The sequence below is a fragment of the Balaenoptera acutorostrata genome, chromosome 16, assembly GCF_949987535.1.
Source record: "Balaenoptera acutorostrata chromosome 16, mBalAcu1.1, whole genome shotgun sequence".
NCBI classification, from domain to species: domain Eukaryota; kingdom Metazoa; phylum Chordata; class Mammalia; order Artiodactyla; family Balaenopteridae; genus Balaenoptera; species Balaenoptera acutorostrata.
The window spans coordinates 4,578,241-4,603,520 of NC_080079.1; the positions used below are offsets into that span (position 1 = coordinate 4,578,241).

Sequence of the window (25,280 nt, forward strand, 5' to 3'; positions counted from 1 at the left end):
GTGTGTGTGTGGTGTGTGTGTACTTGTGGGGTGTATAGTGGTGTGTCTTGTATACAGTGTGTGTAGTGTGTGTTGTATTTATGTGAGTGTGGTGTATATGTGTGTTTGTGGTGTGTATGCGTATGCTTGTGGTATGTATTTGTGTGTACACACATGTGGAGGAGTTTTCAACTGGGGCCCTATGTGACCTACGTGGGTCCATGTCACTTCTGCCTTCAGGGGCCCCTTTCTCCAAAAAAAAAAAAAATTACACATTTTACTTTACAACTGTATTAGTAGTTGGTATAAAGATGAGTGTGAGGGGCTTCCCTGATTGTGCAGTGGTTAAGAATCCGCCTGCCAATGCAGGGGACATGGGTTTGATCCCTGGTCCAGGAAGATCCCACATGTCGCGGAGCAACTAAGCCCGTGAGCCACAACTACTGAGCCTGCACTCTGGAGTCTGAGAGCCACAACTACTGAAGCCCGTGCGCCTAGAGCCCGTGCTCTGCAACAAGAGAAGCCACCACAATGAGAAGGCCACGCACCACAACCAAGAGTAGCCCCTGCTCACCATAACTAGAGAAAGTCTGTGCGCAGCAACAAACACCCAACGCAGCCAAAAATAAATAAAATAAATAAATAAATTTATTAAAAAAAAAAAAAAAAAGATGAGTGTGAACCAGGCTGGATTAGGTATATATTTTCTTCTGATTCGAAAAGAAATTAGATGGTTTCATGGGTCCCTACAGGTGGTGTGACCCCGGCCCTGGGTCTCCCCGCTGGTGTGTAAGCGGCCGGCCGCTCCCAGGAGTAGAAATATGAAGGATGCCCAGACTCAGCCCAGGGCCCGGGGATCAAGCTGCTTCTGTGTTTATTATGCTGCGCTGGGCACAGCGCATGGTGGGTACTTCATATGTATTTACTGCATTAATTATTGAATAGTTCCGCGTCCTGGTCCCTGCTTTGTCCCCTCCTAGTCACAGGTTGTACGTCTCCCACTTACATGGAAGGAAGCTGGGTTGACTGCGAGCGGGAGGCCTCAGACACCTGCTGTGTGGACGCCGCACCACTGCCGCCAGCGAGCACAGGCCGGTGCGGCTCTCAGGGTCACCACGGCCCACACGGGGCGGTCAGGGTGTCCAACCTCAAACTCGCAGCCCACAGAGGCTCGGCCATGAGACCCTCCTGCTCGGGGGCTGACGGCCCTGAGGCAGAAATAGCTCTGGCTGAACACGTATAAAGCGAGTTGAACAGAATTTGGACCAATTTACCCTTTTGAAGGCAGCTATAGGAAGCAGGGGGTTAAAAATAGCGTTCTGGTCACATTTAGCATCTTGCAGTTCTAAGAGCTTCCTGTCTTTTTACTCTAAAAAGTCACACTTCTCTTTCAAAACACTATTTCCTAAAATGGCGCTTTTTTCCAGAAAAGAGGACGCTCTCTTGCTACCGGCCATGGAGCCCCTGGAACATCCAGCCTGTCAACACACCCGGCATCTTGACCTCTGTCCTCAGAGCTCCCTAGAGCCACATCCAGGATCGGGCTCCTGCCCCAGGGGCATCTCGTAAATCTGATACATTTACAGCCAATCTCTGCTTGGGGAAGAGGGGGAGGGGCAGGGAAGGTGTACCGGACTGAGGGCCTTGGGCCCCCGCCCCTTGACCCTGACCCCACCCTGAGTAAGAGCAGGGTCTCCCAGCCTTGGGACCGCCTGCACGATACCCCCGTGATCCAGCTGCCCCAGGGCATCTCTGGCCAACTGCTCAGTTTAATCAGATACGCTTCTCCTGTGTCTGGCTGCTGCCAAACGCCAGATGCCACCCAGCTGGCCATCCCCAGGGCCCACCCCGTGTATCTCCAGGCCACTGTTCCGTAAACGCATCCTCCCACCAACATGAAACACTCACACATCCTGGCAGAGGTCCCGCGGGCCTGTGGGGATGGCCAGCACCCTCAATTACCTCTGACGTGGCACTCCTGGGCCAGGAGGGGCTGAGGCAGGACCCACATTTTCATACATGCAGGAAAGGCCAACTCCCTTCCATAGTACGGGACACGGCTTAGAGATGCTGTGCCGGTCCTGCTGGTCCCCGTTGGTGATCCTCCGGGGAGGCGGTGCCCACTCCCCCGGCCATCACATCTGGGAGCAGTGGTGGGTGCAGGTAATTCCTACACCTGGCCGCTAATTCCCCCCGGTTGAGCTCCCACCAAAACTACCTAATTAACAATGTAATCGTTAGTTTTAAAAGATACAGTGTTCAGTGAGTGATAAGGAGAGGAATGCAGGCCAGGAACCTAGGAAAGGGCTTGGCGCTCAGTGAGTCCTCCACACGTACGTTCTGCAGTCAATGCATGAAGTAATTAATTAAGCTAGTTAATTCAACTAATACTAGATGCTAACTTCCAAATATCCTGATTTTTATTCGACAAAAAACATTCCAAAGATCCCCAACCTCCTGCATGGTTTTCCTTTCGCTTGAGCTATTCAAGCCGCGAAACTTGCCTCCGATAAGCCTCACCCAATCTAACAGCAAGTCCTCTCAACGTGATCATTGCAGTGTGTCCAGAACCGGACCCTGGTCCAAGCCACCCTCTCAGCTCAGCTGTGTGACCACAGTGGCCTCCTGACCCGTCTCCCTGGTGCTCCCTTGGCAAATATGTGTTGGATGGAAGACTACTTAGTTAATTTCTCTGGTTTTAGTTGACCCAGGTTCATGGTGGGCGCTGCAGAAAAACCCACAAAAAAACCCACAAAAAACCAAAAAAAACCCAAACAAATAAACAAACAAACAAAACCACAAATAAATCCTGTGCACGCAAAATGGGAAAGAATTGTTTCTATCAAGTGCTGATAATCCAGAGACCACAGAGATGAGGCGGGCCACAGCTTCTCCTACCTACAGAGAAGATGGACTCAATTCTAACCCTAAAAATGCAACCAAGAGCCGACATGCCGAGGGCCAGCACAGGCCAGCTTGCTCCATCCCACGGAAGCACCGCCCGAGAAGGGAGGTTCCCTGAACGGGGTAGGCCTTGGTTTGGGGTTCAAACGTGAACTCCCTGGAGTTTTTTGAGGCTGCCCTTCTGTTAGCCCGATGGCAAAGCCAACAGAAGGGTCCAGGATGGAGGAAGGATGTCGCAAACCTCCCGGGCCAGCTTCTACAAAGGCAGCTTGGAACTCTGGGGGTCTGTCTTGGCACCAAGGCCAAGGCGCAGCCCATCCAGCAACGCCCCTGGACAGATGTGTCTGGTCCCTGGTCCCCCACCCCCTGGAGGCCACCCTCCCCCGCCCATGGCCACCTTTAGCTGTGGTGGTAAAGATCCAGTTACTTCTAAGCCTTCCCACAAAGCTGCCAATGTCAGACAGCTCTCTTATTCTGTCACTTCTGTCCTTGGTACAGGAGCCTTGTTGCTGGTGGCAAGAGCACTGCGTCCAAAACGGGAGATGCCCAGGGCCACCAGCTGCCCGAGACCCAGGCACAATTTGGGTCCATAGGAAGAGCCCTGCCAGCCGCTGCAAGGGGGCACCCCTCTTGGGCAAATAGACCAGGCAGCGCAGGTCTCAACAGTGAACACAGGCTTGGCAGCCAGACCCAGAGCGACACAGGCTACCCAAGTCCTGGGTGGGAGACAGACACCTAGACTCCCCGTTGCGAAGGCTGAGACGCTGCGCCGACCCAGGCCCTGATCTCCAAGCCCCGGAGGGAGCATCTGCTGCCTGCACAGGCGGGGTCTCCAGTAGCTGCAAAGCAAGGCTGAGTTTAGTCAAGATGCCACCCATCACACAAAAAAAGTAAAATCTTACTGGGAAGGATGTTGGGGTATCTGTTTTTTTCTCTGTTTTCTTCTTTATTGGCCAGTTCAAAAGTTCCTTGTATGTGTCCAGACGGCAGTGACTAGAAGAAAACGCAGGGTCAGCACTAAACGTGAGGAATCCAACACCGTGTTGCCGTCACCTCCCTACTGAGCGCAGGGATCAAGAAATCTGGTCTCTGAGCACCTCCAGTGCTGGGCACGTCTCTCTGCTCCTGCCTGTGGAAGTCTCTGCCTCAGGCGCTGGGCCGGCACCGGGCAGAGACGTGATGGAGACAGAGGCCCGCCTCCCCTTGGGCCCGCCATCTAGTGGGGCCAGCGGAGGTGCAGACAACATGACGACCCACAGCCGGACCCCGAAGTGCGTTAAGGCAGGGGCTGGCCCGTGCATGGCCACCAAACCCCCAGGACTCACGATCCTGGTCCAGAGCAGGCCCTGCACAAGTACGTAGACACTGGCCACAGCAGAGCTCTGACCCGGGAGCAAGGACCCAGATGCTGGGCTGAAGGACGAGGAGAGTGATGGCGAAGGACCACCCGCGAGCCCTCCCCTGCTGAGGGCTTGGTGTGCTCTGAGGACCAGTGGGACAGGCGCAGCTGGGGGCTCCTTGAAAACGCAGACCTCAGGCCACCCCAGGCCCGCACAGCAGCTACCCACTTCCCCAGGGGACCTGCACGCACCGCCCTAACCCTCCCTTTGTCTTAGAGGAGGAAAATGAGCAGAGGGGCTCAGCTAGGCCCCTAGAGCTGACGTGTGACACAGCGGGTGTCAGCCCAGCGTCCTGACTTCTAGTTCTTTCCACTACTCAGAGGCCCTCGGCTCTTGTCAGCTCCAACTGTCTTCCTGTTTGCTCGCTGCTGGGGAGCTCCATGCTCAGGGGGGCTCCTCGAAGTGCACAGTGGGAAAGAGCCTTCTGAACCCCCAAATCACATCCTTCAACATTCAGCCTGACCATCAGATGAACCAGGGGTCACTGGTGTTAATATCCATTGAGTGTTTACAATGTGCCAGGCACTGAGGGAGGAGCTGGGTCACCTGCCTTCACAGCTTACCTATTATGAGGTGACACTAGGATCACTCCTGTTTTGCAGATGAGGAAAGAGAACCCCAGGGTGGCTGCAGAATTGTCCAGAGTCACCTGGCTAGCACGTAGCAGGCCGTGGGAGGGCACCTGGACCACGAGAAGGGCACTCGCTTCCTTAAGTGTAGGGACAAGCAAGGGCTTCCCTGCGTCCGGCTCTAAGTGCCCAGGAGACCGAGGCACAGCCTGGGATAAAAGCCAAGGCCCCGAGTCGGGTCTGCAGCCCCTGGGGGCCCAGAGCCCCCTTCTCCCGGGTCGGAGGTTTCTCCATCACAGACCCAGCCCCGGCCAGCCCATGTCCTCTCTCCCAACCACACCCAGTGGCCACAGGCAGAGGCGCTCCAGGGCCAGTGTGGAGGCCAGCCTGGTGGGCACCTGGGCAAGGCTGGTGGGCAGTTCTCCGCCAGACCAGCACCCCCTCCGCCCGGAGCTCTTGGCTCTTCATCGAGCTGTCTTAACACTGAGTTTCTTGATCAAACCTCAGCGTGAAATTTGTAGCAACACTCTAGAGCCTTCTCTTTTTCACCCCAAAGCTTTTCTGACCCCAGCACTGAAAACAAAAATGAGGCCTGAGACCATCGCGGGGGATGCACGATGTTGTGCGTTTGTCGAAACCCACAGAATGTGCAGCGCTGGAGCCCTAACCCCGACTTCAGTTTGGAATAACGAGTCAATGCTGGCTCATCAGCTGTGACAGGTGCAACACACTCAAGACAAGACGTTAATCGCTGGGGAAACGGTGCAGGGAAAGATGGGGTATATGGGAACTTGGTACTTTCTGCACCATTTTTCTGTAAACCTAAATCTGCTCTAAAAAATATTCTATTAAAATTAATAAATTAAAAAAAAAACAAAACCAAGAAGCCTCCCTCTTCCTCTGAAGGTGAGGAAGGTGAAGGAGTGGCTGGAGGGGTCTGAGTGGTAAGGATGGCCCCGGCTCTGCCACCCCCAGCCGTGTGGCCCCGGCAGCGACCGGAGAGCGGAACGCGGAGATGGGGAGATGATCCTGACTCTGTGGGCAGGCAGCACAGAAGTTCACAGTGGAGGCGAAGTGCTCTGCGCCCCGAACTTACACCCCATGTCCAAGCACACAGAATGACCGCCCACACAGAGCAGGCCAGCACTTTCTCCTGCCGTCAGTCATGTCTGAGCTGCTCCAAAGGCACAGGGCTAACAAGAGAGCTCTGGGGCGGGGCGGGTGCGGTCTGCCATAGCTGGGGAACCCCTGCAGCGCCCCGAGTGAGCCGTGCAGGGAGCAATTGGCTGGTAACTACCTTGTGATTGATTGTCCGGTTACGTAAATTGGCTAAAGGGGGTTTGTTGGTTTGTTTGTTTGAGGTGACATTTTTAGGCACTGGGCTTAAAATAACCTGCTGGGACAGAGGCTCGTGGAAGAAGCTGTCTGGAGGGGGCCTTTTCCTCACCTGCAGGGACTTAACCGGGGGCCTGGAACAGACTTTGCTAGGTCAGCGTTCTACCATTGCGGGTGGAGACGGCAGACCGGACATTCACAGAAGTCGTCCTGAGAAGGACGGCAGCTCAGACTCCCCTCGTGCAGACGCCGGGCTGAGCTGGGCACACACCTTACCTCTTTCACGTGTTAAGACACTCCCATGGGGGATGGGAGGGCCTCATTTCATAGACGAGGACACTGAGGCAGGCGTTAAGCATGTCGCCCGAGCCCTCCAGGCTGGTGAAGCAAATCTGGGGCAGGCGCCCAGGCCACCCATCTCCAGCATCCACGCCTTGATCATCCCACTGAACGGATCCCAGTGCCAGGCCCTCTTTTACTTCACCAAGTTCACGGCAGCTTCCACTGGCCACACACACAAGTCCCAACTCATCTGGCTCGACTACTTTGAGGCTCATCCGTCTCCCTGCACAGTTTCTGGGAGAGGAGCTCAGGACAGAGGGTGAGAAAAGAGGAGGGAGAGCGTCGAGGGCCCATCTCAAGCGTGTCCACCGGTGGAGCCAAGAGCGGGCTGGTCATGGCAGCTGCGATGCTCTCAGTAGAGCCTGCCCTTCACTTGAGAGAGGAGCAAACTGGGGTCCACAGGGGGACGTGCAGCTGCCCTGGGTCCCCTGGAGCCAGGACCAGCCTCTATGCTGCTGGACTCGACCCCTCGACCCTCTCTCCCGGCCCTTCCCTGAGTGGAGGCCGTGGGCAGGAGGGCAGCTGGGAAGGCTGCTCAGTGGCGGGGGTGGGGAGAGCAGAGCAAGGCACTTGCTTTGGTTGCAAAACTGAAAGGAGTACCCCAAAACCCAGGAATCAAGAAAAATCACATTCAAATTCAACATCTAAACAAATCTAAATGCAAAAAAAAAAAAAAAAATCCATGATAACCAAAATATCAAACTTTTAAATAACGTCAGGATCGGCAACAGTGTGGGGATAAGCCATGTCGGAGCCTGGGGCAACCGGAAACACCAGAGTGACCCTGTCTTTATTTACAGTTGTGCTGTTTTGTTCATCATGGATTGCTTGCATTAATTTTGATTTATTTTTAAAAGCTGCATGAAAATAGAATTTATCCAGATGACAGAGTGTTTTGGTGCCCCCTTCAATTTTGCACCTGGGACAAGTGCCTTACCTGCCCGACCCTCTTCCCGGGCCCTCGCCTTTGAGGTGGTGGCACAGCCAGCGAGTTCTGACTCAGCCCTCCCTCGGCAAGGCCGGTCACCAGCCTCCACGTGGAGAAATACAAGTACAAGAGGAAATAGGACAAGAATGGACGTGGGGGAAATGGTCCTGTAGCTGCCAACTTGGATAGTCATTTTGAAAATGGAGAATTAACGTCTCTTGACAGGCTGAGAGACTGCAAAACAATACTGCTTGGAGCTGTCTTTCACTATGACCTAATTTCCAAAAAAAGGGGATACATTTGGAAACAATTAAAAGGAAGCAAGAGAAAGGCAGGTGAGGCTTGTGTTAAAAAATAAACAAAAGCACGGGTCTAAATGTGCCATCACCCTGCCGTGCCCTCCTGCGTTGCTTCTGGATGAAAAGTCACTTGTCTGCAGCAGGAGTCATGCTGTCTTTAGATGTCACAACGGTACAACTCTTCGCTGTCTACGAAGTCAGAGCCTCATATTTGACCTGTGAGGTCATTAAGGCATCCTCCCACCCCCGCCCCTTCACAGATGATGGAAGCTGTGGCTTCCAGGAGATGAACTGATGGGCCGGGCGGGGCTGCGTTGCCACAGGCAGGGGCCAGGACCAGGTGGCCCCCCCTGCTGGAAACCCGTCCTCTTTCAAGCTCAACACCAGTGCACGGCTATATACGACACGAGGAAGATGCATACAAGAAAACTCAAAACACGATCAGGGATAAACACTGGACAGCCAAATCCGAGACAACACATCCCGGTGTGCCTGTCTGTCTGCCTGTGCATCCAAGCATCTGTAACTATCTGTCATCTATCTATCTATCTATCTATCTATCTATCTATCTATCTATCTATCTATCATCTATCCGTCTATCTATCTATCATCTATCCGTCTATCTATCATCTATCCATCTATCTATCTATCATCTATCCGTCTATCTATCATCTATCCGTCTATCTATCTATCTATCTATCTATCATCTATCCGTCTATCTATCTATCTATCATCTATCCGTCTATCTATCTATCTATCTATCTATCTATCTATCTATCATCTATCCGTCTGTCTATCTAGCAGATACACAATTCATGGGACATTACATTAAAAAATCAGCAACACAAGGGGAGGTGTCATTAATGTACATTTGCATTTTTGTCGATAGTTAGTAGGATCGGTTTGCTACCATCGGGCTGGACCAGTTCGTCAAATTCATCTCAGCTGTTGCCATCACTAAGTTCATCCAAAACAGCGGTAGCAGGACGAACACACTGACTTGGGCAGAATCAAAGGGCTGTCCAGGCAGAGCTAGTGTCCCCTCAAGGCAGCCCCTCGACTGTTTAGTTGATGTTCTGCAGGATGGCCTGGGGGCTCCTTTGCTCTCAGCGTGAAATTGTTATCCTGTGGTCCACTCAGGCCCTGGTCTTGCACATTACCGAGATAGTGGTGTCTTCGTCACGCTTGATTTTAGAACACGGCACTCGGGGTGTCTGAGCTGGAAGGAGGTTCTGAACCTCTTCCTCGACCGTCTCACCTTATAAATGGGAATGAGGGTCATCATGGCAGAAACCAGGCTTCCCTGGAACCCCGTTTTTGGGACGGTGTCTCGATGGATGCAAGCATTCTGAGCCTTTGGGCTAATTTATCCTGAAACCCGACATCCCACGTCCCAGCGCCCTTCCACGTGACAAGAAAGAGGGGCCCCAAACTCACATTGAACTCCTCCCGAAACCTCTTGCAGTCATCCGCCGACCGGACCCGGATCTCCTCCTCCAGGTGCCCCACGGGGATGGGAAAGTACTTCTTGGGCCCCGAGGGGGACCTGCTAAGAAGCATCACCCTTTGCTGCTCTGTGGGATCAACAGAAATACAGGGCTTATTAGGCCATATTCCCAGATGGGTGACATTAACCAGGCAGACGGACACCGATCCTGGGGAAATGACACAGCTGGAGGGGGATGGTCGTCTCAGATCATGAGCAGCTGAATGCAAGGTCTGTCTCTTTTTTTTTTTTTTTTTTTTAATTTATTTATTTATTTTTGGCTGTGTTGGGTCTTCGTTTCTGTGCGCGGGCTTTCTCTAGTTGTGGCGAGCGGGGGCCACTCTTCATCGCGGTGCGCAGGCCCCTCACTATCGGGGCCTCTCTTGTTGCGGAGCACAGGCTCCAGACGCGCAGGCTCAGTAGTTGTGGCTCACGGGCTTTGTTGCTCCGCGGCACGTGGGATCTTCCCAGACCAGGGCTCGAACCCGTGTCCCCTGCGTTGGCAGGCAGACTCTCAACCGCTGCACCACCAGGGAAGCCCAGTCTGTCTCTTTTAACACACCCTGATCACTCATAGTGACATACGGACGCCCCTCTGGCTGGTGTCCCCTGCTCTTACCACCCAGAGATGCCTCCTCTTCCCAGCTCACTCACCCACCCAGCCACCCCTCCTTCCCTCCAGGCCCTGCTCCTTCCTGAAGGGATCCTGAAGGGATTCAGGTGGCTTCACACTCCAGCTCAACTGTCCAGGTTTGAAATGCAGCAGAATAACAATAGGTTTCTGGGCGCAAATTGGTAACAGGCTGGGAATCAGTTCCGGTACGAGTCTCCCGCAGCCTTGTCTTCTTTGTAACAACTAGTCCTGGTTACTCAAGCCCCATAAGCTCCAAGAGAAATAAGAGAAACCACTGCTGGTTTTTGTTTTTTTTTTCGGGGGGGGGAGGGGCTGGCGGCACTGAAAAGGAGAAGGGCCAGACTTCAAGGGTGTCCCCCGGACAAACTGCTTTCACAAATTCAGAGTGAGACAGCAAGCAACATCCTGGCATGTGCTTCTCTTCCTAGGGAATGAGCTGCTGTTCTCGACAAGGTCAACACTACTTTGCTGTCACTTGCCGAAGGGCCTGTCCCCACCTGCAGAGCTGTTCTGAAGGCCAGCCAAGAACTCCCTCCAGGGCTCATTCCGCCTGAGACAGACACTCTAGGATGAGCAAGCCGCCTAACCAGTCCCAACCTCTTCCTCCCATCCGGGCTGTTGGGACATGCAGGGCAGGGAGAAGGGGACAGGAAGGTGGCGCCTGGAGGCCACGTGTCATCATGGTACCAGGGTCACGGGTCCCCCAGCACGGCAAAACTGCCCTCCCGGGTCTGGCTGGGGTCCTTTGCTGCTGATATTCTTTGTCGTGTGCTGGGTCGGTTTTGTAAGTCATCTGAAGTCTGACGGCATCTCTGCTCCCCCAAACCACAGGACAATCAGGCAGCAAGCTGACTGAGGAAGTTGTAGTCACTGGTGTGAACCATATTTTTAAAAGCCTCTGCCTCACATACCTTTCTTGGACATCTCAACGCATGGGAAGAAAACGAATGTGCCTTTGTAAGCAGAATTTACAAGTCAGTAGCTGAATTTGGAACCTCAAAGAAAGGTAGGAAATTCCCCCTGAGCTACTCTGAGCCTCCCTGCTAATAAGCACGTTGGTACATCAACCCCCTTCTTGTAGCTGATCGGAAAACTGTGGATTCCACGGGGGCCCTTTCGAGAACTGTAAATTATGAGCCCACCTGTCTCATCTTAGGACGATCTAAGACTTACTGATAAATGTTATATGTTGAAATCCTGGAAAAACGACAGGATATGAACAGTGTCTCCCCCAAAGCCACAAACTGAAATGCCTCAAACGTCTGTTTCACACCGGAGAGAAAATGACACAAGCTCTGAAACGGGGAAACTCCGGTTATAAAGGATGGCATGATACCAGGTAAAGCCAGATGAACGTTGCAAAGCCGTAGGAGTTCATCATTTAAGTGTTAAGGTGTTAGGAAGGCACGGCCCACCCCCCCCAGGCCCGGCCCGGCCCGGCCCCCTACCTTGCTCTTCTAGGATTCCGTTTGGCATCTTCTTGTCATTGGAGCTGACCACTGCCTTCCTCTGCCTCCTGAACCTGAGAGACACAGACGCGTTAGGTGTCAGCACAGGGAGCTTGCCGAGAGCCCAGAGCCCTGGGGATACCCACCAGGTGAGCCGGGAGAAGCTGTCCCCGCCGCTCATGGCTGGGCCACTGCCCTGGCCCCTTGGCCCTGCCCCCGCTCTGCCCTCTGCCGCCGGGCCAGCCCCGCCGGCTCATCTGCAGCCGCGGCCTCGCGCATCACTTCCTCCCCAGCAGGTCTGGGCGAGTCAGCGCCCGACGCTCCTACCTGAAGACGTAGGCGGCGAGGAGCAGGCAGAGCAGCACGGGCAGCAGCAACCAGGCCAGCAGGGGCTGCGGCGCGCCAGGGGCCGGAGGGCCTGGGGGACAGAAGCAGGTCCCCGTCGGGACTCGAGGCACAAGGGAGCGCGGGGGCTGGGCACGGAAAGGTTCCCAACACCAGACCTCACGGCTGGCAAAGGGCCCTCCCACCAGCCCCTCTTCCCTGATGCCAGACCCCGCTTTACAGGTCACCAATTCGTCCCCCCCCCCATCCCAGCGGTCCTTCTTCTGGGACACCAGAACCCCACTTTACGGTTTGCAAACTCCCTCCTTCATCTGCCCTTCTTCCTGGACACCAGAACCCCACTTTACGGTTTGCAAACTCCCTCCTTCATCTGCCCTTCTTCCTGGATACCAGAACCCCACTTTACAGTTTGCAACTCAGTCCACCATCCTGGTCCATTGGGTCCACAAAGGCCCCTCTACTTAGATGAGCAGCGTTGACACCAGGAAGAACCTGAGCTGAGGGTCTGGTGACCTGATGTGTCCAAGGCCCCCTGCTGCTGGGCAGTGAAGGCCCAGACCCCCGTGTGACCTGTTTCCCCAGGTCCCGGGGCACCTGTCCCTGCCCCTAACGGGAGGTGGAGGAGGGTGGGAGTGCAGATGCCCTGCTGCTCTGTCCCAGGACAGTGGCCCGGGGTCGCGTGGTGACCCGGCCTCCCAGAGCCGTGACTCCCGACCTCACCCGCCCACAGGAAAGCTGGTGCCCAGGCACCAGCCCCGCTCCCCTTTCATCTGTCTTTCCTGGACCAGAAGGGCCCACATCCCTGGACCCAACGTGGCCACCCTGTGGCTGCCGAGGGCCTGGCCCGCAAGCCCGAATTCCAGGGGGCTCTGGTGGCCGGGCCGCCACCCTCAGACCCCACCCGTCCCCCAGTGCTCTGACTCAGCTCCTGTCTCCTCAGACCGCCCTGCTGCCCCCTCCTCACCAAAGTGTCCTCGCTCGCCAAGGAGGACCTCAAAGGCCCCTCGTCCCCAAAGCCCACTCAGCTCCCCGCCAGTGGATCCCAGAGGGGCTCTGTGTGCCTTTAGCACAGGCCCTATTCTCCTGGGGTGAACAGGCCCAGGGGGGCCCGCCTTCACCCCTGTTTCAGTGGAAGTCACGACTGGACCGTCATCACTTTGAGTCACAGAAGCACCAGCGGGGCCCCTGAGCCCAGCGGGGGCTCCACAGCCCCGCAGCCCCCCGTCTTGCTCCCCTCCCCACGTATCCCAAAGGTGTGACGGGCCTCTCACCCCTGGGCCGGGAGCTCCCCGCCTGGGCCCTGCGCTGACGCCGGCACGCTGTGGGTGGTCCGTGCTTATGCTCCTAATAAACGAAGGACTTCCCGACCTGAGCGATGCTAGACGCAGAAGTATTACACGCTGAGGACAGTGGTGACGAGGTGACCTCAGCCGCCGTAAACCTGGCCGGCCCACGAGACGCCCTCGTTCCAGGCTGCCCCAAGGCCCCTCCCATCTGAGCTAGCGATGCCCACAGACCACTGGGGTTGCACCGGGAGGCGGGGGTGCCAGGCTGAGCGCGCTGCTTAGTCCCTCCCCGGGAGCCCCTCCCGCGCCAGACGCTCCTCCCCGACCCTGGGGGCTGACCTGCCTGTGGCCTCCCTGCCTGCAGCGCCTTGGAGCACCCCCGAACCCCGCCAGGGCCTCGGAGCAGCTCAAGCCCAGACTGATGGGGGAGACGCCTGCTACCAAGGGGCAGAGCTAGGCCCGGCCCCAGAGAGGGCCTGTCCGCTTCATAACCGCCCCTCAGCTCCATCCCTGCCCGTCCGGATGCAGCCGCAGAGCCCGGCAGGTGCCCTTCTGCTCTCCCGGGGCGTCCCTCGTGTTGAACTCCCCGCTTCTGCATTTGCTCAGCTTAACCCTGGCAGTGACTGACGGGCCAGCTCGTAGGCCCGAGGGCGGGATGGGCCTAGCTGAGCGTGCAGGCCTGCCGGGAGCTTCAGGTGGGCACCGGGATCACAGACAGCCCACCCCTGGGGCCGTCAGGGGCTCCAGGGTCCAGCCTCCGCGCTCATGCTGCCCGGAGTCAAGGCTGCAGTTACAGACGTGGGCAATTCCACGGCACGCCCTCAAGGAGCGGGGCTGAATGACCCAAGGCCCCCAGAAAGGGGCCGTGCGCCCGGACAGAAGCGATGGGCCACAGGGACAAATGTGTTCCCCTGCTCAGGGTCTCTGTCAGTTGTCAGCAGCTGCCTCTGTTCTGGAAGACAGAGGTCAGGCGGGAACAGCCAAGGACCAGCAGGCCCCGTGGGGCTCAGGGAACTGGCGGGGTGTCCATGCCCTGTCTGCGGGGCTGGCCGCGTCTTAGCCCCAGCCCACGGGGGCCAAGGAGAGGTGCACGTGGCGTGCTCAGTTCTTCCAATTTACCGAAGGAAGAAATCTATATTTTTACGTAAAAATGATCTGATTTTTAAATATTGGTAAGCAATTCAACCCAAATACAATTTTGAAAACCAATGTGGGTCAGAAAAACCCTCTGCAGGCTGGGCTGCGTTCCCGGGCACCAATGGGCTCCCGAAGGGAAGTCAGGGTGATGACTAAGAGGAAATTCAAGTCTCTTTCTGTTTTCATTTCACGTAGATGTGACTCAGACTGGGTGGGGCTGAGGGTCAGGGTTGGGGAGCAAAGGGGGGCCCTCCTGGAGGTGAGTACCCTGGTGGTCCACTCGGAGCAGCGTTCTCCCCAAATCTCCTCCAGTTCTATGCAGCCAATGCTCCAAGTCAGGTGCGTTTGGATGTTTGTGCAAATTTATGCCCATGCACGCCTGAGAAGTGTGCACACGTGTGTGTCGGCTTACGTGGAATCTGGTCCTGGAATTTGAAAGTCGGGGGCTGCCGTGTGAGTTCTGACCTCAGTCACGCACCTGCACACTTAAACTTGTGCGGATTGCCCGCTGTGCTGGATGGCCCTGTGAGGTGAGGGTGGGCAGCAGTGGGTGGGGAGGCCCCTTGGTTCCCCCCTCAGCCCTAAAGAGTTCTGTGTAAGGCCTTGATGAAGGGACCCCCCTTCTGGGGTCCCCTCTTGTAGTAAGGGGGGCACTGGATGATGTTCCTCCAGTGCAGACCTGCTCTGCCTTGGGGGTCCCTGGGGGAGGGAAGCGTTGGGGCAGGGGTGGGAGAGAAGAGGAGGGAGGGGAAGAAGGTGGCAGAGCAGCTGTGTTCTGGTTGGGGGGTGGGGTGGGGGTGTGGGCAAGGTCCCTGCAGGACCTGCTGTTTACCAGCAGAGGGCGCTTTACAAGCCTGCTCCCACCCTGTACGTTGTGTGTTTTGCTGGGTTCTGGTCTATAGGAGCAACACAGGGATCCAGGCCTGCTGCAAAATGTTCAGACCAAACACAAAACAGTCACGGGCAAGAGCCATCCCTTCTTGTTCCCAGAGTTACACGCTGTTAAACTCGTGGGGTGTATCTGCCCTGACATTTTCCCTACACGTTTACATTCATAAGCCTACAGGTTCTCTGATAACTGGAGTCCTAACTACTCTCTCATCACATCTAAGACTCCACGGATCGTAAGATGTGCTATTACTTTATGAACCACTAAGAAAGGAAAAAAGATATTAAGGCACACTTCAGGATACAGTGATGTGAAATGTGGGAAAAAAAAAAAAACAGATGAAATACGGTATCTGGCAGCTTTGCAACTTGCCTTTCTCGTTGGGTGGTCTGTCTTGGAGAGTTTCAGTGTCAGCACACAGGAGCCTCTGCATTTTGTTTAACTGCCCCTTGAATTTCCACTTTTTGGATAAACCAAGATTTGGATGGACACTTAGGTTGTTTCCAACTTTTTGACTATTACCTACAATTCTGCAGCTCATGTCGACATCTCTGTGTATCTCACAAGGGTTTCTGTAGGCGAGCTCCTGGAAGTGTGACCCTTTGTATTCTGTCCACACACGTTAAACTGTAATCGAAACTGCAAATTGCCAACCTCCAATGTTTCCACCTTCTACACTCACCTAGAGCGTACGACGGAGCCTATTTCTCCCAGATATTAGTAATTCTTTTAATTTCTGTCAATCTGATAAGTAAAATAATACCATTTAAATTTGCACTTCCCTAATTTCTAGACGGTTAGGCGTCTTTTCATGATTCACAAACATACTTGATTAGACATTCATATTTTGCCTGGTCAAATTTTTTACCATTTTCCTACTGTCTTTTTTTGTTTCTTGTTAATGTTTAGGAATCCTTCATATAATCTGGACGATAACATTTTGCTATACAATTTATAGATAGTTGCCTTCAACTACTTGTGTAAAATAATGTCTCCTGATGATTATTTAATACATTTTGTTCGGTGAGCAAATGAAATGATTTCCGGTTATTTTGGAACACACTGGCAAAGCGCTGTGATCATCCCAAATGATGCTTCATCCTTCTTTGTGGGAACAGATGAAGTTTCAAGGGGCACCTCACACGGTCGGTCAGGTGTCCTCCGGAATTCTAGGCCACAGGAGCCCATCTACTCACATAACAGGGGCCCTGAGCCAGATGATTTCCCTCTTGGAAGTGACCAGCAGCCACTGCCAAGCCTGCAGAGGCTGCAGCAGGTGACTTTCACATTCGTTCTGGTGGGCACCAGGTCACACAACCGTCCCGCTTCCTGTAAGGACACCTGACAGCCACAGCCAATTATCAGCCAAGCATTTTATTTTTAAGTGAACCCAGGAGTGGGGAGCCCGTCACCCTGACGGTGACCACAGCGCCATCTGCAGGTGCATTCACACAGCTGCAGCGTTTCTTCCCTACTTTTTGGGCAGAGGATACTCTGCCTGGTTGGATGTTTTGTTAAATGTTCCCGCAGGTGTTGGGCACTGGGCCAGCAGAGGCCAGCTCCTCGCCGCCCACCCCAGGGAAGCACTGTCCTGAGCATCCCAGGCTGCAGTGCTCCACCAATGACCTGGCTCCCAGAGGGCCGGCTTGAAACGAGGCAGCATGATGAGCGCGGTTTCTATTTGCTGGGGCTTCTGGTCTTTCTCTTCCGTGGTTTTGAATTTCTCTGGGGTTTCAATGTGAAGAGGGTGCTGCTCAGGGCAAAAGATGGTCGGGAGACTAGAAGGGCTCTCCTAGCTGGGGGCTTAGGTCAGCAGGGAGTCTCACTTTTCCCTGCTCTTAGGGGCTTTAGTAGGATGTTTGTCCAGGGTTAGGAAATCATGTAAAGCCCTCAGGCTGGATGGGGACTGAACTCTTGACCCCAGGCTGAATGGTGTCAACTCTAATCACCTTGGCCAACTTTTTCCTGGAGGGAAGTTGATAATTTTTGTTTTCCTGCAGGTTTGTGATGAGTTAGTTGTGAGGCTTAATCTCATGTGTCAACTTGACTGGCCACAAAGTGCCCAGATATTTGGTCAATATATCTGAATAACCTGGGTATGCCTATAGCGAGGCCATTTGGATGAGAGCCAGCACTTGAGTGGGTATTCTGAGAAAAGCAGATTGCCCTCTGCACTGTGGGTTGGGCCACATGCAATCAGTTGAAGGTCTGAACAGAACAAAAAGCCGGAGCCTCCCGTGAGTAAGAGGGAATTCTTCCTGCCTGACGGCCTTCCAAGCAGGGCATCACTCCTCCTGTTTCTACAGCAGCCTGACAGTCTTCAGACAGAAACCGAAGACTGGCAGTTTCCAGACGAAGACTGGCACACTGGCTCTGCAGATTTTGGACTTACCAGCCTCTGCAATCATGTGAGCCAATTCCTCATAATAGATATAGATATAATTATATACCTTATTGATTCTGTTTCTCTGAAGAACCCTGACCGATACACCAAGTGATACCCTATCAGAGAATTCCTTGAGTTTTATGCCTGGGAGCCTTGGGGGAAGGAGGGGATGGGGATGGGGGTGGGGACCGGCAACAGGCCTGGGCGCAGAGCGGAGGCCCAGCCCCTGCTGGTTACAGGCTCCTGCTGATTCTGCCGTAGGATGGAGCTGGCAGACACAGACAGGCCTACAAGTCTACCAGGGAGGCACGGGGGTGCCCAGGAAATCCATATCAACTCCTTGGGGACCTGGAGCCCACCCAGCTGGGCCTCCCTCTGTATCAGGCACATGTCCAAGAAGGAGATACCAAAAGACACTGAACAGCCAACTCTCGGTTAAGAGTCTGGCCGGATGACCTACGACATAGTCTCCCGCTAAAAACGGCCAACATTGAGGAGTCCTCTACACCCCAGCGTGGTTATCTCTCTTAATCCTCACAGCACTGCTAAGAAGTGGGTACTATTATCACCGCCATCTACAATCGGGGATACTGAGGCACAGAGAGGGTCAGCGACTTACTCAAGGTCACTCAGCCACTAAGCTGCAGAGCTAGATGTGAACCCAGGCGTGCAACTCGGGGGCATTTACTCTTGTTTCTCTTCCCTCCCTCTCCTCCTCTTCTTTTAACTTTGCACTTTTGCATTTACATTGTTTTATTGAGGTAAAATTTCCAAGCTATAAAACACACACATTGGGGGCTTCCCTGGTGGCGCAGTGGTTGAGAATCTGCCTGCCAATGCAGGGTATGTGGGTTCGAGCTCTGGTCTGGGAAGATCCCACATGCCGCGGAGCAACTGGGCCCGTGAGCCACAACTACTGAGCCTGTGCGTCTGGAGCCTGTGCTCCGCCACGGGAGAGGTTGTGACAGTGAGAGGCCCGCGCACCGCGATGAAGAGTGGCCCCCGCTCGCCGCAACTGGAGAAAGCCCTCGCACAGAAACGAAGACCCAACACAGTCAAAAATAAATAAATTAATTAATTAATTAATTTAAAAAAAAACACACACCCATTTTAAGCATACAATTCAATGCCTTTCAGTAAATTCACAGAGTTGTGCAGCCATCACCACAATCCATCACCACCACTTCTCCATCAACCCACTAAGATCCCTCCTGCCCATCTGTAGTCACTCCCCGTCCTGCGCCCAGCCCCAGGGATCTGCCCCCAGGGATCTGCCCCAGGGATCTGCCCCCAGGGATCTGCCCCCAGGGGTCTGCCTATCCCGGGCATTTCACGTACATGGAAAATACAACATGTGCTCTTCCCTGTCTGGCCACCTTGCATGTTTCTGAGATCCACCCGTATTGCCTCATGTATCAGGCATTCTTTTTTCCTTTTCTCCTTTTTAACTTTCAAAGTATAAACACAGTGAGAGACTAGAGTAACGAACCCCCATGTATCTGCCTCCTGACATTCTCGGATCAACTGTGTGCGTCTGTGGCCTGCCCCGCTACTCATTCTTTTCCAAGTCACTCCTAGACATCTTGGCGCTTCAGCTGTCAATATTCAAGTGTGCGTCTCTAAAAGGTACGGACTCATTTCTTAAAATAAACCTAACTACTATACCAATATCTCGCCCGGAAATATTAATTTCTTAATGAATGTCATCAACTATCACACCAGCGTTTAAATATCCCCTACTGACTCATCCATGTTTGTTCAGGGCTGGTTTGAGTTGGGTTCAGCACTACGGGGGGCCATCCTGCCCTCCGCCCCACCAAGCTGACACCGACTCTCAGCCCAGGGCAGGGGTGGGAGGTTATGTCCGCTGCCTCCTGAGTGCTCAGCCTTGCTTCAGTCAAATACAGAGCAACTGCTCTCCTAGCCAGCCTGCTCTACAGGCGTGCAATGTCAGAAGCACGCTTCCCACTTACCTGCCCATCACCCCGCAAGGTTATCAGGAGGAGCGGCAGTGGGCAGTGCGGGCGGGAGGGCAGGGAGGGAGAGGCGGGGGGCCCTTACCTGCGGTCGTGGAGGTCCAGTTGCTCTGCGCGGTGGTGGTCTCGTTGCCCTTGAAAGCCTTGGCGAGGGGCAGGCTAACACTGGCCAGCAGGAGCGGACAGAAGGGCTCCATGGCGACCCTGGAAGAGGCAGGACCGGCTCAGAGGACTCGCCCACCACCCACCTGGGGATGGCCAGCCTCCACCGAGGTGGGAAACTCAGGGAAGACACAGAGGACTCGGGAAGAAGAACAGTGGGCCGGGGATCGGGGTGACAGTGGGGACCTTTTGGGAGTGTGGCTTTGTCAGTCTGCAGTAGGGGGAGACGTCTTTGTACTGGCACGATTTCTACCTGCACTTGGGAAGTAGCCTCACCTTAGAACAAGCCAGGTTAGTTACTCCATAACTACCCTCAGGTTATAAAAGCTCCTGCTGTTCAGGTTACTTTCCTTTTTTGTTTGTCTGTTTCGGGAGGGAGAGAGGAGGCCAAGGACTTGGAGGTGCCAGGGGAGAATAAACTCTTAAAACATCATGCGGTCTGGGATTCTGAGAGGCAGCTTCACAGACCCTCCAAGAGGCCCGGTCACCATGACTTGAGGATTGCCAACGACGGTAACTTGTTGAACGTGTAGGAACATTTCGCTGTGCCCGTGGTGACACAGTGGAATATTTCTGTGTTGCATCACAGCAGCCCAGAGATGCATCAGCGCCCTTGGTCATGTAGCCTGTGGTCACAGGGCTGGGGGGCTGGAAGGGGGGTCCAGCCACCTGCACAGAGTCCCCCTTTGCTGTCCCTCGGCCATAACCACAACTACACCCCGGCCCTTATTCCGGGTGCCAGCCTTGAGTACCTCCTACCTGAGCTACAGGAAAAGGTCCCCCAAAATCTCCAGCCCCCGGCCGTCCACCTGTCCCGCACTCCGGAGCCTGATTAACTGTCGTGAAGCTCAGCTCAGTCCCCTGCCTCGTGAGGTGCGAACAGTGACTTGGGGATGAAGAGCTGGCGTCATGTCACTGCTCCTCTGAGCCAAGCACTTTGCCGGCAGCTTTGCTGGATCACCTCGTTTAACCTTCACGACTCCGGGCTGATGGCCTTGCATCTGGACTCTGCTCCGGTCTGAGCTCTCAGGGGAAGCAGAGGGAAGCCCCCTCCTGGAGGAGGGGCCATGGTCAGCTCATCTCTGACAGAGCCTTGGGCACCTCGGGGATGGGGGGAAGTATTTATTGGGTGGATGGGCAGACGTGCTGGGCAAACCCAGACTGCAACGCGGCTAGACACAGAAAAAGGCTCTTTCGCCCAGGAGACCTGCAGGCGGTCACCTGGGACCCCCTACTCAGCGCTCCGTTTTGGCAAGACACCATAAACCCTTGGGAATCATGACAGTGACCTCTCGGTGGTATAGAAACCCCCCCCCCCCCGAGGGCTCCCTGCAACTGAAGGTGGGCAGCGGCACCTGCCGGGTGGGATCTGGTGCTGATGAGGCAGGCGTGCCCTCCCTCCCGGACGCCCTCCTCCGTTTCCATCCACAAGCCCTGTCCACAGTCAGCCTGGGCGCCCAGCCCTACAGATGGCACTTTCCTGCAAGAAGCCTCCCTCGGGAATACGAACGGACCAAAGCCAAGAAACACTTGTAATTAGAGAAGGCTCTGAATGAACGCAAAAAAACCCAATCATTTTCCAGCAATCACCACTATTAAAATGAAACCATTCTGAGCACATTATGACAATTATCCCAGAACAACGACCACAGTCACGATCAACACTTTCAGTTTCTTCTTTTTTGTTTCCAAAATATATTTTAGATTTACAAAGTGAGCCATACATGCAAAATAGCTCTTGTTCTGTGAGCACCTACTGTGTGCTAGACCCTTTCTATGGGTATCACCCTCACAGAAATCCCTCCAGGGCTGAGAAACTGAGGCCCCACGGGGGAACTGGTCCATATCCAGTCCAGAGGAAATGCAGGAGTCACTATTCCAATCCTGGGCCACTGGAGACAAAAGCCCTCAACCCCTGACAGGCACTCTGCATACCCTGCATTCAAAAATTGTTATTAAGCACCGTTATGATACTCTTAATATACGGATAAAGAAGATGTAGTACAGGGCTTCCCTGGTGGCGCAGTGGTTGAGAGTCTGCCTGCCAATGCAGGGGACACGGGTTCGAGCCCTGGTCTGGGAAGATCCCACATGCCATGGAGCGACTAGGCCCGTGAGCCACAATTGCTGAGCCTGCGCATCTGGAGCCTGTGCTCCGCAACAAGAGAGGCCGCGATAGTGAGTGGCCTGCGCACCGCGATGAAGAGTGGCCCCCACTTGCCGCAACTAGAGAAAGCCCTCGCACAGAAATGAAGACCCAACACAGCCATAAATGAATAAATAAATAAATAAATAAAATTTAAAAAAATTAAAAAAAAAGATGTAGTACATATATACAATGGAATATTATTCCTTTTTAGAAGGAAATAATGCCATTTGCAGAAACATGGATGGCTCTAGAGATTATCATATTAAGTAAGCCAGACAGAGAAAGACAGATATCACATGATATCACTTATATGTAGAATCTAACAAAATGATACAAATGAACTTATTACAAAAGAGAAACAGACTCACAGACATAAAAAAACAAACTCATGGTTACCAAAGGGGATAGTGGAGGTGGGGAGGGATAAATTAGGAATTTGGGATTAGCAGATACATACCACTATATGTAAAATAGGTAAACAACAAGGACCTACTGTATAGCACAGGGAACTCTACCCAATATCTTGTAATATCCTATAATGGAAAAGGATCTGAAAAAAGTGTATGTAAAATATATAAATATACTATACATAAAACTGAATCTCATATATATAAGAATATATATATATAACTTAATCACTTTGCTGTACTTTGCTGTACACTTGAAACTAACACAATATTGTAAATTAACTATACTTCAATAAAAATGAGAAAATGAAATGAGATCACTAAAAAAATATATTTGAGTAAATTGTAGTGTAATTGATTAGAAAGTATTAATTGGTTTAATACAACCCAGAGAGGCAGAATTCCTAGGTGGAACATTTTTCTCTCCCGTGCATTAATTTAAAAGCCCTCCTTTCCAAATGTTCAACGATCTAAAGGGAGGCCAGACAAGACCAGCTTATCAGGAATCAGACACCATGAGGTCTGCAAGGGCCTCCTGGAGCAGCAGGTGATTTGCCCGGTGTGACCAGCAGAGGGCACTAAACGTTGCAGAATTCAAACCCAGCCCACCACCTAGAGTCCCTTAATCTTAGCACTTAAGAGGCCAATGACAACTTGCCAGTCCCTGGCCGTTCACCCTCAAAGGGTCTGCACAAGCTGCCTGATAAACACAGACACGAATCAGTACAAAAATGATGCTTCAAACAGTAATGAAATCTATACTGAGTTTGATTTGTATTTAATCAGTGCTTGTGTGCTCTCCGAATGTGAAGTACTGTGGGGCATGAAGCACACTGCTCTCCAAAACTGAGATTATCAAAACAGATTATTTCCAAAAAAGCAGACTTAATTTTCACACCCTTCAAAAGTCAGCCAGCTGAGAATCTGCCTGCCAATGCAGGGGACACGGGTTCGAGCCCTGGTCTGGGAAGATCCCACATGCCACGGAGCAACTGGGCCCGTGAGCCACAACTACTGAGCCTGCGCGTCTGGAGCCTGTGCCCCGCAACGGGAGGGGCCGCGATAGTGAAAGGCCCGCGCACCGCGATGAAGAGCGGCCCCCGCACCGCGATGAAGAGTGGCCCCCACTTGCCGCAACTAGAGAAAGCCCTCACACGAAAACTAAGAGACCCAACACAGTCATAAATAAATAAATAAAATAAATAAATAAAGTATTAAAAAAAAACTATAAAAAAAAAAAAAAGTCAGCCAGCTGTACATTTGATTAAAACTGTCTTTTTTTAAACCCCATTTGATGCCTTTTTAATACCATTCTTTAGGAAATGGCTCTGGGGCAGGCAGCCCGCTTGGTCCTGTAGATGCAAAGATGAATACAGTCCTGTCCCGGCCCTAAAGCAGCTCCCCTGAGCTGGAAGGACGAGTGGGAAACAGTAACCGCTAAGACACCCACTCCCACGCTCCGGAGACTTGTGGCCACGGCACCAAGGAAGGAAGATGGGGGCAGTGATTCACCTGGGAGGTCACCAAGGCTCCCCAGAGGTGGAGGGCTAAGCAGTCCCTCCAGGACACAGAGGCGACGGACAGAGGCTTGAGGGAGACGACGGCACGACCTACTGTCCAGACAGTGGACGGTTTGTTCTGCTGGACCTCTGGTACGTGAAGGCAGCAGGGATGAGCAAGGCAGAAAGATGGGGCTGAGTTGAGAAAGCCCCTTGAGTGCCATGGTAAAGCGTTTGGTTTGGTGTTAAAGGCTCATTTTCCATCAACAACCCAGACTATCAGAGTTCCCTCACAGTCCGGTGGTTAGGACTCAGTGCTTTCACTGTTGGGGCCCAGGTTCAATCCGTGGTTGGGGAACTAAGATCCCACAAGCCTCGAGGTGCAGCCAAAAATAAATAAATAAAACCCCGCAAACCAAAACAAACCCCCTCCCCCAAAACCTACATTATTAGAACCACTGGGGGCATTAAACAAAGATGCCAATTCCTGGGCCTAACTCCAGATTCCAGATGTTTGAAATCCAAATATATGGGCAGTGATGGGTATTACATAGACTGAAGCTGAAAACCTTGGCTCTGACCAATGAACCGCCATGAAAGTTTCAAGTGAGCACCGGAAGCCATCAGGAGCCACTGCTAAGATGGGGGGGGGGTGATTTAGCCTTTGCTGCCCCAGGATGGTCCTGGAGCATGGGCTTCTCCTGGGAGCTGGTTAGGAATGCAGGATCCCAGGTCCCACCCAGACCTCTCACCCTGTCGAAGGTCCCTAGGTGGTTCCTATGTGCGTTATAATTTGATATGTGCTGGTCTAGGCAATAGATGGGGCAGGTCTGGACTAAAGCAGGACCATGGGAAAGGAAGGGAGGCGGGATGTGAGGGGGGTTTCAAGGGTGGAATCCACGTGGATGGTAATCAGCTAGACGTGGTGAAGAGTGGGGTGTCAGAGGCGCTGGGATTTCCATCTTGGGAGGTGGATGGGAGGGGACATCCTTCATCAGCTGAGACGGGGGAGTGGGGTTCTGCTTTGGGGGGCTCCTATGACGTGTGACAGGCTAGCTGAGCTTCTGAGATAAAGTTCCTCACCCACCCTCACCGAAATCCCACAGGAAATGTCCTGCTGTCCTTGCAGTGGGACGACAAGTTGTATTTCAGGGGGCTGTGGGCCATTCTAGTGGAGACCACCAAGAGGAGGGGGGTCTGGGGTTTGGCTGGAAGGGAGGGGTGGGCTTGAGTTCACTCCAAGGGTAAGTGGGAGGGAGACAGGTGAGGATGGGGTGCTTGGCTTAGGGACGGGAAGGGGAGCTGGGCGGGAGACCGGGCAGTGGCAGCGGGGGGACAGAAGGAGGACAGAAGCAGATGGAGGTGGAACCAGAGCAGGAGGGGGCTTCTCCTGCCCCCTGCCCGCTCCCCCCAGCCCTGGCTCACAAGCTTCCCCTCACACGCGACCCCCTCTCCCCTCTTCCTTGACTTGTCCCATCAGCTTCTGAGGTCCAGCAAGTCTGAGACCTATGCTTGCTCCCTGGGGTCATACCACCCGGTGTGAGTTACAGTCCTCTGGGTGTTGGGTGTCCCAAGCAGACCGGGTGCTGTCTCAGCCACCCCAGACGATTGGGATCTTCAGCGCTTTGAGGGCTGGCGCCTTCCCTGAGCCGGTGTCTTTGAGGAGGGGCTGCTGGCTGACCACTCCTGCCCAGCGGGGCCTGGAAGTGCCCTTTCCAAG

The 25,280-nt window shown here is 53.6% G+C and overlaps 1 protein-coding gene across 5 annotated transcripts in view; it reads right to left on the minus strand.

The window, feature by feature from the left end:
- The window catches only part of PTPRE (protein tyrosine phosphatase receptor type E), a 172,575-nt gene that overhangs the window by 25,414 nt on the left and 121,881 nt on the right, over window positions 1-25,280 (minus strand). For 3 of the 5 annotated variants that reach the window (XM_057530414.1, XM_057530412.1, XM_057530413.1), the window contains 5 exons: window positions 19,429-19,547; window positions 11,652-11,742; window positions 11,325-11,398; window positions 9,194-9,330; window positions 3,786-3,876 (listed from right to left, as the gene is read on the minus strand). In XM_057530414.1, coding sequence (XP_057386397.1) covers window positions 3,786-3,876; window positions 9,194-9,330; window positions 11,325-11,398; window positions 11,652-11,742; window positions 19,429-19,540 — 505 coding nt within the window. In that variant the 5' untranslated portion in view covers window positions 19,541-19,547. Of the gene's footprint in view, window positions 1-3,785; window positions 3,877-9,193; window positions 9,331-11,324; window positions 11,399-11,470; window positions 11,516-11,651; window positions 11,743-19,428; window positions 19,548-25,280 lie in introns of those variants that run through there. The other 2 variants (XM_007173303.2, XM_057530415.1) reach the window with 2 other exon arrangements.